This window comes from Stenella coeruleoalba (assembly GCF_951394435.1).
Source record: "Stenella coeruleoalba genome assembly, chromosome: 18".
NCBI classification, from domain to species: Eukaryota; Metazoa; Chordata; class Mammalia; order Artiodactyla; family Delphinidae; genus Stenella; species Stenella coeruleoalba.
In genome coordinates, this window is record NC_137164.1 from 13,854,364 (window position 1) to 13,870,804 (window position 16,441).

Genomic DNA, 16,441 nt, shown 5'->3' on the forward strand with positions numbered 1-16,441 from the left:
AACCTACCTATTGAGTAGTTGCTATAGAGACTGTATAGCCTGCAAAACCTAACATATTTACTATCTTTCCCTTTACAGAAAATGTTTGCTGACTCCTACGCTACATTATAACTTCCATGAGGGGAGTGGCTGGCTGGGTCTGTTATTTAACACAGCACCTGCAGCATTTAGAACAATGCAGGCACATAACTGTCATCCAACAGTCACTTGCTGAATGCATGAATAAGTAATTTATCAAAGATAACAGCTCACAAATGGCAAAGTTCTTTCTCGAATCCAGATCCCTGGGCTCCTGTCCCAGGAGTCTTTACTTCATCATATTACTCAGAAACAAGGGCAATATTGCACTCATTCCAATACCGAAAGCACCAATCTCCTAATTTTCTAATGTTCATCTTTCTCATATCAATATTCCAAATAATATTTTGTTTGTGGAAACAAAACAACACAAAACAACCTCTGATATTTCCCAGCTTACCTTTTCTAGTCTCTTCTTTTCTCCCAACCATGTAGTTATTTTCTTCTTAGCAACTTCATCTGAAAAAACCTCCCAGATTGTGGGTTACTTTTGCCAACTACTTGATTCATAACTGCCTTCTCCACAAACTCAAATTACGGTAATAACCAGGCAGGGCTGTCATGCACAGTTGGTAATTATAAGCATTAGTATGGAATATCAGAACTTGGGGAAAGGAGGCTGGGGACCAGAAACAGATCAAAACAGACACACATGCATGCACAGAGTCAGAGACTTTCAGCTTTCGAATACTTTCCTCTGCTTTCTCCTCATACGTCCTTGGTTATGGCTTGATGTGGAAATGATACTACAGGCATAGTGGTTAAGAAGTAGACTCTGGGCTCACGCTGCCTGGATTTAAAGAAATCCTGGCTCTACCATGAACTAGCTGTGTGACACTGGGTAACTTAACCCCTTCATGTTTCATTTTTTTCTTTTCATCTGTAAAATGGGCATGCTGGTGGTCTTTACCAGGGTTGTCTGTGTGACAAATATGTGAAACAGTGCATGTAAAATACTCAGAATAGGGACTTCCCTGGCGGTCCAGTGGTTAAGACTCCACAGTTCTACTGCAGTGGGCACGGATTCAATCCCTGGTTGGGGAGCTAAGATCCCACATGCCACCCGGCACCGCCAAAAAAAAAATACTCAGAATAATGACTGGCATTAATACATCACAACTATTATCCCAGGAATGGGAGCTGAGCTGTATTTCTCAGGACTCAGCTGTCTTCTTTCTAAAAATGGGAATGCTGGGTTAATTTTCACAATATCGTCTTTTCCCCTTGTTGCAGCTGAGTAGAAGATTGCTTAGTGATTGGATGTGTTCAAACATTCATCACGTCCCTTCTCTCCCTTGTCTAACGCTTCTCCAGTTTGCTGCAAACTTGAAAACTCGAGGTCCGTTCCTGGTTCTGTGCTGTCAATCCATAGACTCCACTGCTTCCTCCTGGCCTCTGCTTGATCACCATGTCACCTTCCCTTTGGGACTAACCTCTAATGGAAAGAGCAACATGAAAACTTCCTGTTTCCATCATTTCTTGAGAATAGATCATAGACAGTCTTTCCCTGGAACAGGAAGCTGCTTTCCCTCCGAAACAGATGACCCTCCAAAGTCATGAAAACAACGTGTTTTGGAAGTGCCGGTTTAGTTAATTTCTAAATCCATTTCCCCTTAATATTGGCTAGATACCACTTACACCAGCACCACCAGTCACTGAGGTGCAAGGTTCAAAACAACAGTAACAATAATTGTTCCCTGGTGGTGGCTGGAAAGTTTCCAGAGCACTTACAACAAACACATCCCCTTGGAAGATGACTAAACAACTGTTTTTCTTCTTCCTGCAAAATGTTCCAAATATCTCAGCCTAGAAAGCAAGAATGATTTCAACAACTAAGGAACATCTAGGACATGCTGAGTCCCTAGCCAGGAGCCTCAGGAAATGAATGAAACATAAACCCATTTGCAATGTTTCCTCTTCCTTTGCTAATGATATTAAACCATACATGGGCCAGTTAATGGAATTTTCTCCCCTTTGTCAAGGGGGAGTGGGAGGTAGGGATAAATCAGATTGAGAATTGCCAGAATGCACTTCTGATGAAGATTTTTCTGTGTTTCTAAACCTTCATTCTTTCAGTTCCTCAACTAGGCAAAGTCCTGAAATGAGAACAGCTATTTTTTCTAATTTAATTTTTTTTAATTTTTAAAGGTTACTTTCCATTTACAGTTATTTCAAAATATTGGCAATATTCCCAGAGTAGGACAGCTATGTTTTTAAAAGCCTTAATTCTGTTCCTACTCTTGACAGGCAGGATGCCATCCCCAAAGATGTACATTTTATTTTCCCTGAACGTTCATCTTCGAGCACAAAGGGATCTTGAAACCATCCACTCTAGCCACAGGCCTCTCTCCTTTCTGAAGCTTCTGGTTTCAGGAACACTCTTCCGCCAGATGCACCCACCACCATCTCTTAAGATGCACACATCTGTTCCAGGACTTTTGATGGTCCCTTAGGAAAATGTTCCTTGTTCTTTAAATGATGAAGTTCTCTGATTTCATTAACTTTTCATCAATATACATCATCCATTCTGTCTTATTCATTCTCATTCATCCAATACTTTTTTTTTTTTTTTTTTTTGCGGTATGCGGGCCTCTCACTGTTGTGGCCTCTCCCGTTGCGGAGCACAGGCTCCGGACGCGCAGGCTCCGCGGCATGTGTGATCCTCCCGGACCGGGGCACGAACCCGTATCCCCTGCGTCGGTAGGCGGACTCTCAACCACTGCGCCAGCAGGGAAGCCCAACACTGATGACTTTTAACTCTTACCATAAACTTTATTGGGCATAAATTAAATTTTAAATTGAAATTGAAAACTTATCATAATGCCCCTCCTGAGTACTAGGACCTTGGGGAGATGTTAATTTTGATCATTCTCCCCAACTTACCTGCTGATATTGGCCAATACTTCATCTTTTAGCTGAACCACATTAGACATTGTTTACTACTATTGTGTCACCTTTAAAAACAACAAAGGCTCATTAAATCTGATGTGGTGTAAAGTCTTTTCTAAAATTCGGTGACAGTAACTGTATTTTATAAATGCACAGACTAGACCCATCTAGCAAATCAAGTGGTGAAGCTTAAAATTAAGGTTAATCAATTACATGAATTGACTGTGTTTCCAAATTCTATGAAGACTACAGGCCTTTATGGAAAGAGGCCAGAGAGGTCCACTTCTATTGCCTTTTCATAATGGCAGTCCTCCCTGTCTGCATATTGGAATCTCTGCAGTAACAATACAGTTTACTATCTCTAATCCAACCTGCATGCTGCAGCCTGATGTTTGCAAAGTGCTTTCTAATAAATTTCCAAGCTGTTGACCATAGAGCAAACGCCCTGCCCCTCAGCATGGCTTTCAAGGTCATTGACCATGAGGTCCCTCCCTTGCTTTTTAGATTCATTCAAACTACAAACCTCATTCAACTCTATCCAGTAGTATGATTATCTTACTTCAATAGTCTGTCACACTTTGTGCCTTTATAAAGTACGTTCATTCTTATTCACCCTTTAAGACTTGAATGTCACTGAGAAATCTTTCTAGATTCCCTCAGGCAGTAAGGTCATCTCCCTCCTATGTATGTTCACAGCACTTGGTAGTACAAGTGGCCTGGTATTGGTGGTAAATGCTTGGTTCAAATTTACCCTTTACTCACTGTGACTTACATCTTGGCTTCTTTATCTGGTTGGTTAGGTTGCTGGTCCTTACCTCATAGGGTGTGAGACACATAAAACCAGGCCCCAGTAATGACTGCAAGTGCTCCAAAAATGCTCTCTTCATTTTTCAGTGCTGAATATGTGGAAGATGCCAGGAATACATCTACAAGACGAGCAGGATGTCATTCCTTTGCTATGATGAGAAGGGGCTTATAGAACAGTAGAAATAAACCTTGTAGTAGCAGCACCATAGAAAGATTACTCATTCAGTAACTTTTTTCTAAATGAACGGTCAACATATATAAGCAATGTATGTATAATATACAATATAGTCTTTAAAATGTTTTATGAATGTAGACTAAAAAAGAACAAATGACAACTTCTAAGAAGTGGCATAAAATTAACTATGAGGTTATATTCTGTGTTCAAAGATAATTAAAGGCATAAATAGTCTGTGTCAAGTGTTGGTTATAAGTTTCACGTGAGATATTATTTAAAGGAACGAGCATCAGTAGTAGATACTGACTTTCAACTAAATTCAGACAAAAATGTTCTATATATTAGCTCCAGCACAAAAACTTAAAACACTTACCCAAGCATTGAATAAAACACGTAAAGTATGTCGTATCCATAAGGTTTATTTTAAAAAATTGTTAAAAACTAACCATACAGGAATATTAATATACTTAAAAAGTTTTTTCCCCAGGTTGAAGGAAAATACATTAGCAACATCTTCTAGACACCATCTTTATAAAAGTAAAACTTCTAGATGATGAAATGTACTACAGTAGATTCTATGGTTTATACTTTTAATCACAGGATTGGAAATCATTCTCCCTACGCCCTGTCCCCCAAATGCGGCAGCTGTTACACTTAATGACATTCAATCGTGTTATACTAGCACAGAACCTTAAATAGAGTACACACTGCATATTTACTACCAGAGCAAGTCTTTCTATCTGTTGTCACATAATTATTCTAGGTAAGCATGTGATTCTAAGTACAAATAGAAATACTACATCCCATGATTGTAAACATTCACCAAGAGCTTCCAGAGTACAATGAGTAATAGAGGTGGCCCAAGGGTCAGTCAAATGTTCCTCACTCATTTGGATACTGCTGAGATTAAGAAATAAGTTTTGAAGGCAAATTATCACAAGCCTTACTTGTATTTCTGTAAGAAAGTAGTTCTGGATATATATGTTTTTAGTTGAAAACACCTGAAAGTCATTCTAAAGACTATATTAAGCACCATTTTCACTTACCTGAAATACACTGAGTTAAATTCAGCAGTACACATATGATCATTAATGTCAGAAGTTAAAAATAACGGTGGGTCTCAAGTTCCCTTTTGTGGATACACATGGAGTACGGATACTGAGTTCCAGTGATGCTAATAGGAAGCACTCTTGCATACCAAGGGTAGTAACTCCCCCAAGGCCACATGCAACCCGTTAAGTCTGAGGCACGACTATTACTTCTGTCAGTGGATGCTGTACAAGCAGATTTAAGGCTGTATTCGGCTATAAAGAGTTCAACCTCTTTAGTATTCTTCTTACATAGATCATATACATGATTCAAAATTTCATAGGGTGGGAGGTGAAAAGTCCCCAAATACTTTTTTGTTTGTTTTTGCGGTACGCGGACCTCTCACTGTTGTGGCCTCTCCCGTTGCGGAGCACAGGCTCCGGACGCGCAGGCTCAGCAGCCATGGCTCGCAGGCCCAGCCGCTCTGCAGCATGTGGGATCTTCCCGGACCGGGGCACGAACCCGTGTCCCCTGCATCGGCAGGCGGACTCTCAACCACTGCGCCACCAGGGAAGCCCCCCAAACATTTTTAAAAATACTATTCTCCATACAATTTATTGTCAGCATATTTACATAGGGGAATGTCCATACTTAAAACCATTTTTAAAAAATGTAACGACGTTTTTTAAGCTCTTATCCCAATTTCCCCAGGATTATCCTCATCCTCATTTCCTGACTTTTGGCCAACTGCACATTTGTGTGTCCAATTTTTCACTGCAGTCCTCAGGCGATTCTGATGTTGCCCTGGAGGAGAATATGCATTTAAATGTATTCACTGCCACCCACTCTGGGACAGGCCTGGTTGCAAAGAAAACGGTGTTCCTGGTGTTGAAGGATAACTAGGAAACCCATCCGGCTGAGCTGGGTAGCTTTCCAGAGCTGAAGCTGAGTGGACCTGATGGAGAGATGAACACACAGGTTAGCAGAGGTCCAAATTCAACCAGGCCTGTACTTGCTTTGGCCTGTCCCACACTACAGATATTTAAACCAGGAAAGAAAGAAAAAATGTTGGGGCAAGGGAAGTCTGTTCAGTTTCCTGAAATTTGTAAGAAACGTTCAAACTTCAGATGTAGAGGTGCATAGAAATGTCTTTAAAATGTTTAATATCCTTTAAAAAAAAATCAGCAGGTTTTCTAGAGAAAATTCGCCTTAATGGTCCATTATTTTAGCTTAAACTGTAGAAGACCAGCTAAAATTTCACTGCCCCATCTAAAGATTCCATCTGTAAAATCTCCAAACTGAGATTTAAAAGTCTGTAAGCAGGAAAAACAATTCTTACAGATGAAGATACTCTACCACCTTTGTTACCCTTCTGAAGGAAAACAAGAATAATTTGCAGATTCTGGGAGAATTAATCATCAAATCTCCAGATGTTCTGCTAAGAGCCATTTTTTTGGCCAGTGCCGAAATATCACTATTTATCTGTATTGCAAGGTTATCACTACAGAAGCTACGTTACACGTTACCGTTCTATTTCCACCAGGCATTGCCTACTTACCTGCTGTAACAATGCTGACTGTGCGGCTGCATTATGCTGTAATTCCTGCAAGGATGATTGTGAAGGATTCTGGGAAAACCCAGGGATACCAGGGAGGGACAAGAGGCCTGGAAAAACAGAACTGCCTGCAGCTTGAAGTCCAGATGATAAGCTAAAACGATAGAAGAACAGGTCAAAACGCAAATAAGGGGACTTCCCTGGTGGCACAGTGGTTAAGAATCCACCTGCCAATACAGGGGACACGGGTTCAAGCCCTGGTCCAGGATGATCCCACACGCCTCAGAGCAACTAAGCCCGTGAGCAACAGCTGCTGGGCCTGCACTCTAGAGCCCGCGAGCCACAACTACTGAAGCCTGTGCGCCTAGAGCCCGTGCTCCTCAACGAGAGAAGCCACCGCAATGAGAAGCCCGCGCACCGCAAGGAAGAGCAGTCCCTGCTTGCCAGAATTAAAGAAAGCCCGCGTGTAGCAACAAAGACCCAATACAGTCAAATAAATAAATAAATAAATTTAAGAAAAAATGCAGATAAGACATAAAAGCTAGTGCTTCTATAGTTGTCAAATACTATCTTAAAATGTTAAAAAAAAAAATCTGTTCCCTGTTGGAACCATAAAATTCAGCCACTCACTGATATAAAACTTTCCGTTATAAAGTGTATTATTTTGAATTCAGTGAGTTTATGTTTGCTGTTTTAAAATCAAGATAAATTACCAAATACAAATCCTAAAATTATCTGAGCAGGCATTGTTATTTTATATATTTATCTTAACATAAAACATTTTTCGAGCACCTAAGTGCCGACCCAGAAAAACAGAATTTTGCGCCACCAAACAACTGGATGCCGATTTTCATCTGAATGACTTCAAAACAAGAGCATGAACGAGTTAGGTGAAGGATGCTTTCCCCTCCAGACCATCCACCTACCCGGCTTGCGCAACCAGAGCGGAGTTGAAACTGGAACTAAAGGCGGAGGCGAACCCGGGGAGGACGGGAGCGGGCGACGGGGCGGTAGCGGCGCCGGTGGCGGGCGGCTGCAGCCCCGGGAACGAGGGCAGCGCGGGGGGCGCACCGGAGACGGAGAAGCCGGGGTAGGAGGGAGCCGAGGCCGGCAGAGGTCCCTGCGCCACGGAGAAGAGCGAGGGCACGGCGGCGGGCAGGCTGAGTGGGAAGGCCGCCGCCGAGGCGGGCGCCGAGGGGCCGGGGGCGCAGGTGGGGGCGGACGAGGCGGGGGCGCCGAGGGGCGGGTGGGCAGCCTGGGCGAAGCCGCTGCTCAGCGAAGTGAAAGGGGGCAAGGCGCTGAAGACAGGGGCGATGGGCGCGGAGGAGCCATGCGCAGGCAGCGGGAGGGAGGGCAGGGGGCTCGAGCCGCTCGGGGTCGCGCTCAGGCCCGGGAGGCCCGGCAGCGCAGGGGCGAGGCAGGACGGTAAACTGACGGGCACCGAAGCCGCCGCGTACGCCCGCCCCAACGCCCCTGGCAGGCCCAGCGCGCCCGGAGCGGGGGTGGGGGGCGGCGGGGGCGCCGGGCCCCTGAAGGCAGAAGGAGTGGGGCTCGCGGGCTCGGTCTTGATCACCACGGGCAGGCTGGTGGCGGCGGGCGTCGACGAACCGGGCGCGTCTGCGTGACTCGCGAGCGGGCCGTGCAGCAGGGTGGCTGAGGAGCCGCAGCCGGCAGGCCCCGAGGAGGCAGCGGCGGCGGGCGCAGGCAGAGCCGGGGGCGTGGAAGCCGCGTTGGCCGCCGGCGAGGGCAGGCCCGGGAACAGGGCCAGTCCCGGCGTGGAGGCCCGCTGCGGGCCGTAGCCCTTGTTAAGGGCGGCCGCCGCAGAGTCGGAGCTCTGGTTAGTGAGGGAGGCGAGGGAAGCCAGCCCACTAGTAACGGCGCAGGGTAACGTGGAAGAGTTGATGAGGTTGGTGTCATTTGATGTCAGAAAGCCTTTTAAAGCAGACAGAAGGGGATTATTTACACCCAGTGGACAGGCAACAGTGGGAGCAGAACCGCAGGCGATTACAGAAGGAGTCGGGTTGGACACACCTTGGGAGGTCGGTGTTAAGGTCAAGGGGAGACCAGCAAAAACCGATGCCAGTGAGGAGGAATCGAGGTTGTTGGTAGAAGCGGCAGTAGAGGTGGCGGCAAAGGGGAGGCTAGTGAAAGGGGCAGAAGTAGAAGCAAATGTTTCACTGGAAGCAGGGGTGGCCCGAGGTGTAGATGCGGCCTGAGGTGCTGGGGTAGGGGTGGCAGAAGGACCTGGCAGTGGAACGTGGCCAGAAAAAACAGAAGGAACGGGAGCAGATGTGGTGCTGTGAACAGAAGTCACCGGTGCAGCCAGCAAGGAAAGGGTTCTGATAACTGTTGGATTGGGCGTCGTTGGCTGAGGTGCATGAACAGCTGAGACCTGACCCGGGAGCACAGGAAGGACGGTGTTCAGCAGGTTCATCCCAGGGAGGGCGGCAGTGGCCGATGCCGCTGGATGATTTACTGCCTTGACCGGGGAAGCAGCAGGAACAGGAGTTGCCGCAGGCGTCGAAGGGTTAGAGCCACGAGGAGAAAAGAGCTGACTTGCTGGGGCAGAAAACGCTGTGGCGGGAGAAAGAGAGGCAAGATTTTACCATCACGCTGAAATGTCAACTTTTAACTCAAAAGAAATGAATGAAAATTTTTGTAATATTTAACAAATGTCAGAGAAAATCAATGACAGGTATACTAGGCTATTGCAATGTCTACATTGCTAGATTCCATCACCCTGATTTTCACCAGGGAGCCTCAGTTAGATCCAGCTGAGTTCTAGACTCTGCTCAGAATAGCCTTCCAATTCACAGTGAGGAAGCCTTGACAAGTGAGCAAATAAACTTTCCTTTCATAGTTTCCCATTTTTTCTTTAAAAAATTCAAAGAATTTACTTTAATTGTGATTAGCATTAGTGTACTTTTAATTCTCTCAAACCACTTGTCTAGAGTAATAATACAAGTCATTTCCCCTCTTAAGAGCTTTCAGGACATCATTTCATCATTTTTAGAGGCATACAAGGCCATCTAGGATTCAGGCCATCTCTCCAGTATGCCTGGTTGCCACTCTGTGAGTTGAATTTAATATTCCAGATGATCAATCTATCCAGTTTTTCCCCCAGGCATTCTCTCATATTGACTCCTCTACATATCTTAACCTCTAACTTTACTTGGCTGGTCCTAGGAGCTCCTTTAGCAACAAAGGCCTTGACTAATTCATCTTTAGAGTCTTCACACCTAGCCCAGTGCATGGCATCTGTGTGTTTAATAAGTGTTTGCTGCACTAGATATATCATGATTACCTCAACTGCAAGTCCTCAAACCCACCCAAAGACTTATTCTCAAGACTTCTAGAGTTTGCTACAATACTTTCATTCTGACAAACTCTACAAATCATACAAGCATTTTGGGGATGATCTGGGTTTCCTCCCTGAATCAGTTTAATGAAAGCGTTGGCCTCTGATGATCTTGCTGGTGCCAAATGGAATGCTATACTGCTATACTCACATCGGAGTCTGTTCAGCTGTAAACAGAGAATATTCCTTTTGCAGGGATAATCAACCGAAAGACATTTTCATGGACTAAGACTTAAATTTTTAAATCTATGCAAAATAAAGACTCTGGACATAAGGAAGCTCACATGGTCAATGAAGTAGTGCACTGTGTTAATCGTGGGTGGAGAAGGGACCATAGGAAAAGAACAGAGGAAACCCACCTCTACATAATTCATTTGTACTAAGTGATGGCCAAAGGGTGCCGCCTTGGGCTCAACAAATTTTACAGCTGTTTTAGAAAATAAATATGATAGGAGAATTGACAAATAGTAATATATAAATATATAAACGTCAAACTCAAAAGATCTGTAGTTCATACCACAGTCATGTCATAAGCAGTTAATTTAGTATCAAGGAAGATAGCTATCAATTTAAATTTAGAGTATATATGAAAATGGACTTGTATCTTTGTTTGTATTCAATTTGTTTTACAAGAATTAGAAGCACAAGGAATATATGCCCAGTTTTGTGTGTGTAAATAATGTATCAAAAAATTATTTAGGTTAACATTGGTTGGGAAACATTCGGTTGGGAAACATTTGAGAATTCACTGTCTTATTTAACTTCATGCTGAGGACCATGTAGTTAATGACAGATGGCAAGGTAAAACCAAGCTGTCCCACAGTGTTCTTTATAGTGGCCTCTGTTGGAGATCTTTTCATATAATAACACAAAAGCGATGTACTATTAATCACAGTGCCTGCAATTACAATGGAACACAACAAAAATGAATTCCTGAAAACCATACCAGGAGAAATATCACTTTCCTGTCATCTAATTTGGTTGTTAACCATAAAACACTACGTGTTAGGTCCTGTGCTAAGTACTTTACACCTGTCATTTCATTTGTCCTCACATAACCCCCGCCCCCCGAGATAGGCACTAACACCCCTATTTTACAGATGGGCAATCTCAGCCCTGATGTGATTAAGCAACCTGTTAAAAGATCACGCAGCTATTAAGTGGTGTTCAAAGGATATAAAGTTTCAGTTATGCAAGATGAATAAGTTCTAGAGATCAGCTATACAACATTGTGCCTACAGTTAACAATACCGTATTATGTACATAACAATTTGTTAAGAGGGTAGATCTCATTAAGTGAGACCTTATCACAGTAATGATGATGATGATGATGATGATGATAAAAAGGTCATGCAGCTATGAAGTGGTAGAACCAAGATTTGAACCCAGGTCTATGAGACCCTCGCACTTAAGCATTATACTAGTTTGTATTTATTTTTGTTTCTTAATATGGTTCAAAAAGGAAAAAAGAAATCTTAATCATGCTAACGTAACAGCAAAGGAAAACAAAGTGTGCTATTCCTAACAAAGGAATGACAAAGGAATAACTTATGACACTTAATCTGCTGCTTCTCCTCAGAAACAAATCTTTTTTTTTTCCCGGTACCCGGGTCTCTCACTGTTGTGGCCTCTCCCGTTGCGGAGCACAGGCTCCGGACGCGCAGGCTCAGCGGCCATGGCTCACGGGCCCAGCTGCTCCGTGGCATGTGGGATCTTCCCGGACCGGGGCAAGAACCCGCGTCCCCTGCATCGGCAGGCGGACTCTCAACCACTGCGCCACCAGGGAAGCCCAGAAACAAATCTTTTAATGAAGCTGATCGTAAAGGCTGAAGTTTCCTTAATCTCTTTTTCATAGAAACTACATAAGCTGCTCAAGGTTACAAAGCTGGGTGGTGCCAGAGCCAGGATCAAAAACTATATGTCCTGACATCTCGGTGTCCTTGCCACCCTGCTATGCTACCTCCTTAGAATCTACCAGCTAAAAAGCACTGTTTCGGCACATTCTTAGGGAATGGAATTCTCCCACCGAGACTCCTAACCATGCACCATAACGATCAGATTCATGTGCTACTTTGCTACACAAGAACTGGTGCAGGTTTTGTCTCACAGCAGAAAGCACCTCTTTCCTGACCACGCGTATCTTCTACTAGGGGGAGAATAAACTGATACAGTGCTGCTGCCACCTGCAGGCACCAGGGGCCACGTCTCACCTTCCTCTTCCAACTCCACTTTCTGCTCTGGTGCCCTGTCTTCTTTTCTTAAATTCTTTCTTCTTTTCTTATATTAAATTACACTACCCCAAATACTTATTGAAATAATCAAGTCTAAAAGGTATATCTGACATAACATTTGTCAAAAAGGGTTTTTATCAAAAAGAAATTGTTCATATATTTAAAAAAATGAGGCTTCAAATATCACATAATATAAAGTGAATGCAGATATAATGCCACCTAGCACTTTGATTGCTTGGAAGTTTTACAAACAGGATGCAAAGGCATATGGTTATTTTTAAACCCAGTGAGGATGTGCATTTCATGTTGTGTGTATAAAATGTACTGCCATTAAGCCACTTTCAGCAAGTATCAATTAGTTAAATTTTTTAACCAGGAACTTTCCCTAAAGCATAAAGATTACAAATACACTCAACTCAAACTGATCTCAGTGAATAACAGAGCAGGCAGCCAGGACAGACATCAGTTATCTCTGGATCAAATTTGGTACTTACCTGGATTCTGTGTAGGTTTTGACTGATTGGAAAGGTCTTCATTCTCTATGTGAAAATAAATAAATAAATAAAAGTTGATTTCAAGCTTTAAACAAATTATTCACCATCATAATAATCAGAGACTGGGGTCAAAAAAAGAAAAATCCAGGATATGTATGTATACTGTGTTAGGAAAACAACATATGCCTATAGAAAAAGAAAGAAAATAAACAAAAATCATAGTAACTATATGAAGAGTGCTAGGATGATGAGCAACTGATTCCCACCATTCCTCCTTAACTTAGCAGGCTTTAAGCAAACACTGTTACTTTACAGATACATTTACGAAAACTTTGGGGAAAGATGATGGCCTGAGTGTGCCATCTAGGAGAAAGTGCAGCAAGAGGGCAGTGATGAGCCACTGTCACTGGCTAGGCCGACAGTCACTGCTGGGCACCAGTGCCTACAACAGGGAGGAGGCCTGCAAGTGGAAGGTGGATGCTGAGGGCAGAATCTACTGCCGTCGGAGGAGCCCGAATCACGAGCCATGTGGATCACAAAGCAAACTGAAGGAAAGTGGCTCTGCCTACCTGCTGTACTCAGTTCTGGAAAAGACCCTACGCTAGGAGGTGTCAGGGAGAACTACCCTAGTTGAGGCTGGCTTGAATCCTGTGAGACCGAAAACCTAAAGCACACTCCTCCCCACCCCCATGGGAAAGGACCTGTCTAACCAAACAGGTCAAAGATGCCAATGGAAAAAAATGACCTCGCATGGCTTGACAATAACTGCCCGAGAAACCAACAGTGTGACAGCCATAAGGTGCAAAGGGAACCCCCAAGCCCTGACATGGTGAGCAAAAATGATCACAGCTTGTTTAAGGGACTTAGTATAAATAAACGACTGAACAGATGGTGTCTATCAACGGAGAGTCCATGAAAGAAAGAAAAAGAACTTTAAAATCCTGTAATGCAGATTAAGAACATATATATACAAAATACTGCAAGAAAAAACTGCAAGCAGAGAAGATGAAGACTTTAGATATAAAAATCTAACTCCAAATTAATAAATGCAAAGAATGATGAAGATTAGAAATAACATTGCTGAAAGCTAAATTACTTAGTTGAAAATAAACAAAAATTCCATTTAAAATGGCAAAAATACAAAAAAAAAAGTATCATAAATGAATAGCTGAGAGACTTAAAATAAATACAGTACAAAAGAAGAGTATTAGGAGAAAAAAACAGATGAAAAAGCATTAATTAAAGAAATATAAGAACAAAATTTTCCTAAGCTTTAAAGACTTGAGTTTTCATCTCCACAGGGCTTAAAAAGTTCCAGGAAAGATCAACGATAAGATCCACACCTAGATATCCTGGCAAAATATCTGAACACCAAGATTAAAGACATTTATGAACTCTGAAGATAAGGAATATTTTCTTTGTAAGCTTATAGAAAGAGACTACAGTTCTAATAAAGAAAAGAAAACGGGAATTGGGTTTCTCATCTACAACCCTACACATGCACCCTTTTTGAAAAAGCTACTTAGAGAAATTTTCTACTAGATGAAAATTAGAATGAGTATATGAGGACAGGGCATCATAGAAGAAACAGTTAAGCCATGAGTTCAGAGGCACAGAAAGAAAAATGTATAGTAGTCCATCAAAATACACAAATTGATGAAAAAAGAGAGGGAGTAAGGAAGCCAATCGTGGAACGTAGGACAGCTGTTTTTAATTTCTGTACACTGACAACCATTAAGAATATGAAGGCAGTCACTAGTGATATTAAAGACAGAAATTCTAAGCTTGGGTAGGGGCAAGGAAACAAAAGTTGTTAAAAAATTAAAAAGCAATTTAATCCAAGTAAACAAAAATAAAGAAAATTAAAAACTAGGATAAAAGAATAATAATGAGTACAAAAATAAAATGGAAGGACTAAGAACAAATACGTAATTTTTATGATTATCAGAAATTCCTATTAAGTCTCTTCCCCACTGGTTTAAAAACTCAGATTCCAGCTATATATAATTTACAAAACAACTAAACAAACAAAGCCAAATGAACAAAACCCTAAAAAAAAGAAATTTGAAAATATACAGGCAAAACACTTTTGAAAAATGAAAACGAAAAGGAGTGAGGACCCAATAAGGGTCAATACCCAATAAGGCCAGAGGGAAAGAAGTTATAGTAAAGTGTAAGTCAGCTGACATTTTATATCCAGAAAATTCAAGAGACTTTCTAGAAAAAAAAAGTATAATAGGGAATCAGTAGTAAGTACCTAGAAATGAAATATCCATTTATAACTGTAACAAAAACAAACAAACAAAAACAAACCCTCTAAAATCCTGAGACACAAACCTAAGGCAAAGAACCTGTATGAAGAAAACAAAATCTTCTTGAAAGAAGCAGAAATTAACACAACATTGTAAATCAACTATAACTCAATTAAAAAGCAAAAACAAAAAAAACTTCTTACAAGGCCTGGGGGGAAAACACTACCATTTGACAGGATTTAAAGCCATACATATGATTGAATGGTAAAACTTAATATCGTAAAAATGTCAAGTATCCCCAGATTACTATGTAACTATAAATTCAACTCTTTTTTTTTTTTTTTTGCGGTACGTGGTCCTTTCACTGCTGTGGCCTCTCCCGTTGTGGAGCACAGGCTCCGGATGCGCAGGCTCAGTGGCCATGGCTCACGGGCCCAGCCGCTCCGCGTCATGTGGGATCTTCCCAGACCGGGACACGAACCTGCGTCCCCTGCATCGGCAGGCGGACTCCTAACCACTGCGCCACCAGGGAAGCCCTCAACTCTTTTTAACTGCATAAAATGACCTTAAAGTTCAGATGGAAGAACCAATTTCCAAAAATGGATAAGAAAAGTATGAAAATATAGTGAGAGAAAGCTAGCCTTATCAGATGTTAGAATATACTATAAATCTGCTAATCTAATCAATATGGTATCATCACAACATAAAGTCACTAGATTGGAACAGAATACAGAACCCAAATAGGGCTTCCCTGGTGGCGCAGCGGTTGAGAGTCTGCCTGCCGATGCAGGGGACACGGGTTCGTGTCCCGGTCCGAGAGGATCCCACATGCCGCGGAGCGGCTGGGCCCGGAAGCCATGGCCGCTGAGCCTGCGCATCCGGAGCCTGCGCATCCGGAGCCTGTGCTCCGCAATGGGAGAGGCCACAGCAGTGAGAGGCCCACGTACTGCAAAAAAAAAAAAAACATCCCAGAACAGAGCCATGTGTGTAAATGAAAACTTAAGATAAATGTATTATTTCAAATCACCAGGGAAAACAGATTAGTTAATAAAGACTGCTGGCATGAATGGACTGACTACCATCTGCAAAAAAAATTAAGATGAACCTCTATTTCACCCCTATGTGAAAATAAATTCTAGAGGGAGTAGGAATCTTACAAGGCCTAAATTATCTGGACTACCTAGGGTTAAGAATTTCTAAACTAAGGTAACTTGGTTCCAGCTTTTCTTTCACAGCCTCTATCTGTCTATGCAAAAATGTAAAACTCTAAGGGCAAGAGGTACCATAAACAAGGGCAAGAAATAAAATGACAAATTTTGGAAAAAATGTTTTGCAACTTTAGTCAGAGTACTCAGCTGCAAACAACGGAGCCACTCTGGCTAGAAAAAAAGAATTTATTAAACACTAGAAAGTAACTTTGAGTCTCTGGGAAGGGCAGAATTAAATTAACACAGAACTTACTTTAAGTTCTATCCCTACCCTACACATATACAGAAATAAATGGCAAGTGAATGAAAAGCTCTACATTTAAAAAGAATCACTACAATAGTAAGTAGAGAATGTAGATGTCACA

The 16,441-nt window shown here is 42.4% G+C and overlaps 1 protein-coding gene across 1 annotated transcript in view; it reads right to left on the bottom strand.

The window, feature by feature from the left end:
* Positions 1 to 4,352: 4,352 nt before the first annotated feature.
* Positions 4,353 to 16,441, bottom strand: part of PROSER1 (proline and serine rich 1) — a 28,417-nt gene continuing 16,328 nt past the window's right edge. The window contains exons 10-13 of the mRNA XM_079902966.1: positions 12,617 to 12,661; positions 7,460 to 9,107; positions 6,537 to 6,687; positions 4,353 to 5,933 (exon numbers count right to left, since the gene is read on the bottom strand). Coding sequence (XP_079759092.1) covers positions 5,811 to 5,933; positions 6,537 to 6,687; positions 7,460 to 9,107; positions 12,617 to 12,661 — 1,967 coding nt within the window. The 3' untranslated portion in view covers positions 4,353 to 5,810. The remainder of the gene's footprint in view (positions 5,934 to 6,536; positions 6,688 to 7,459; positions 9,108 to 12,616; positions 12,662 to 16,441) is intronic.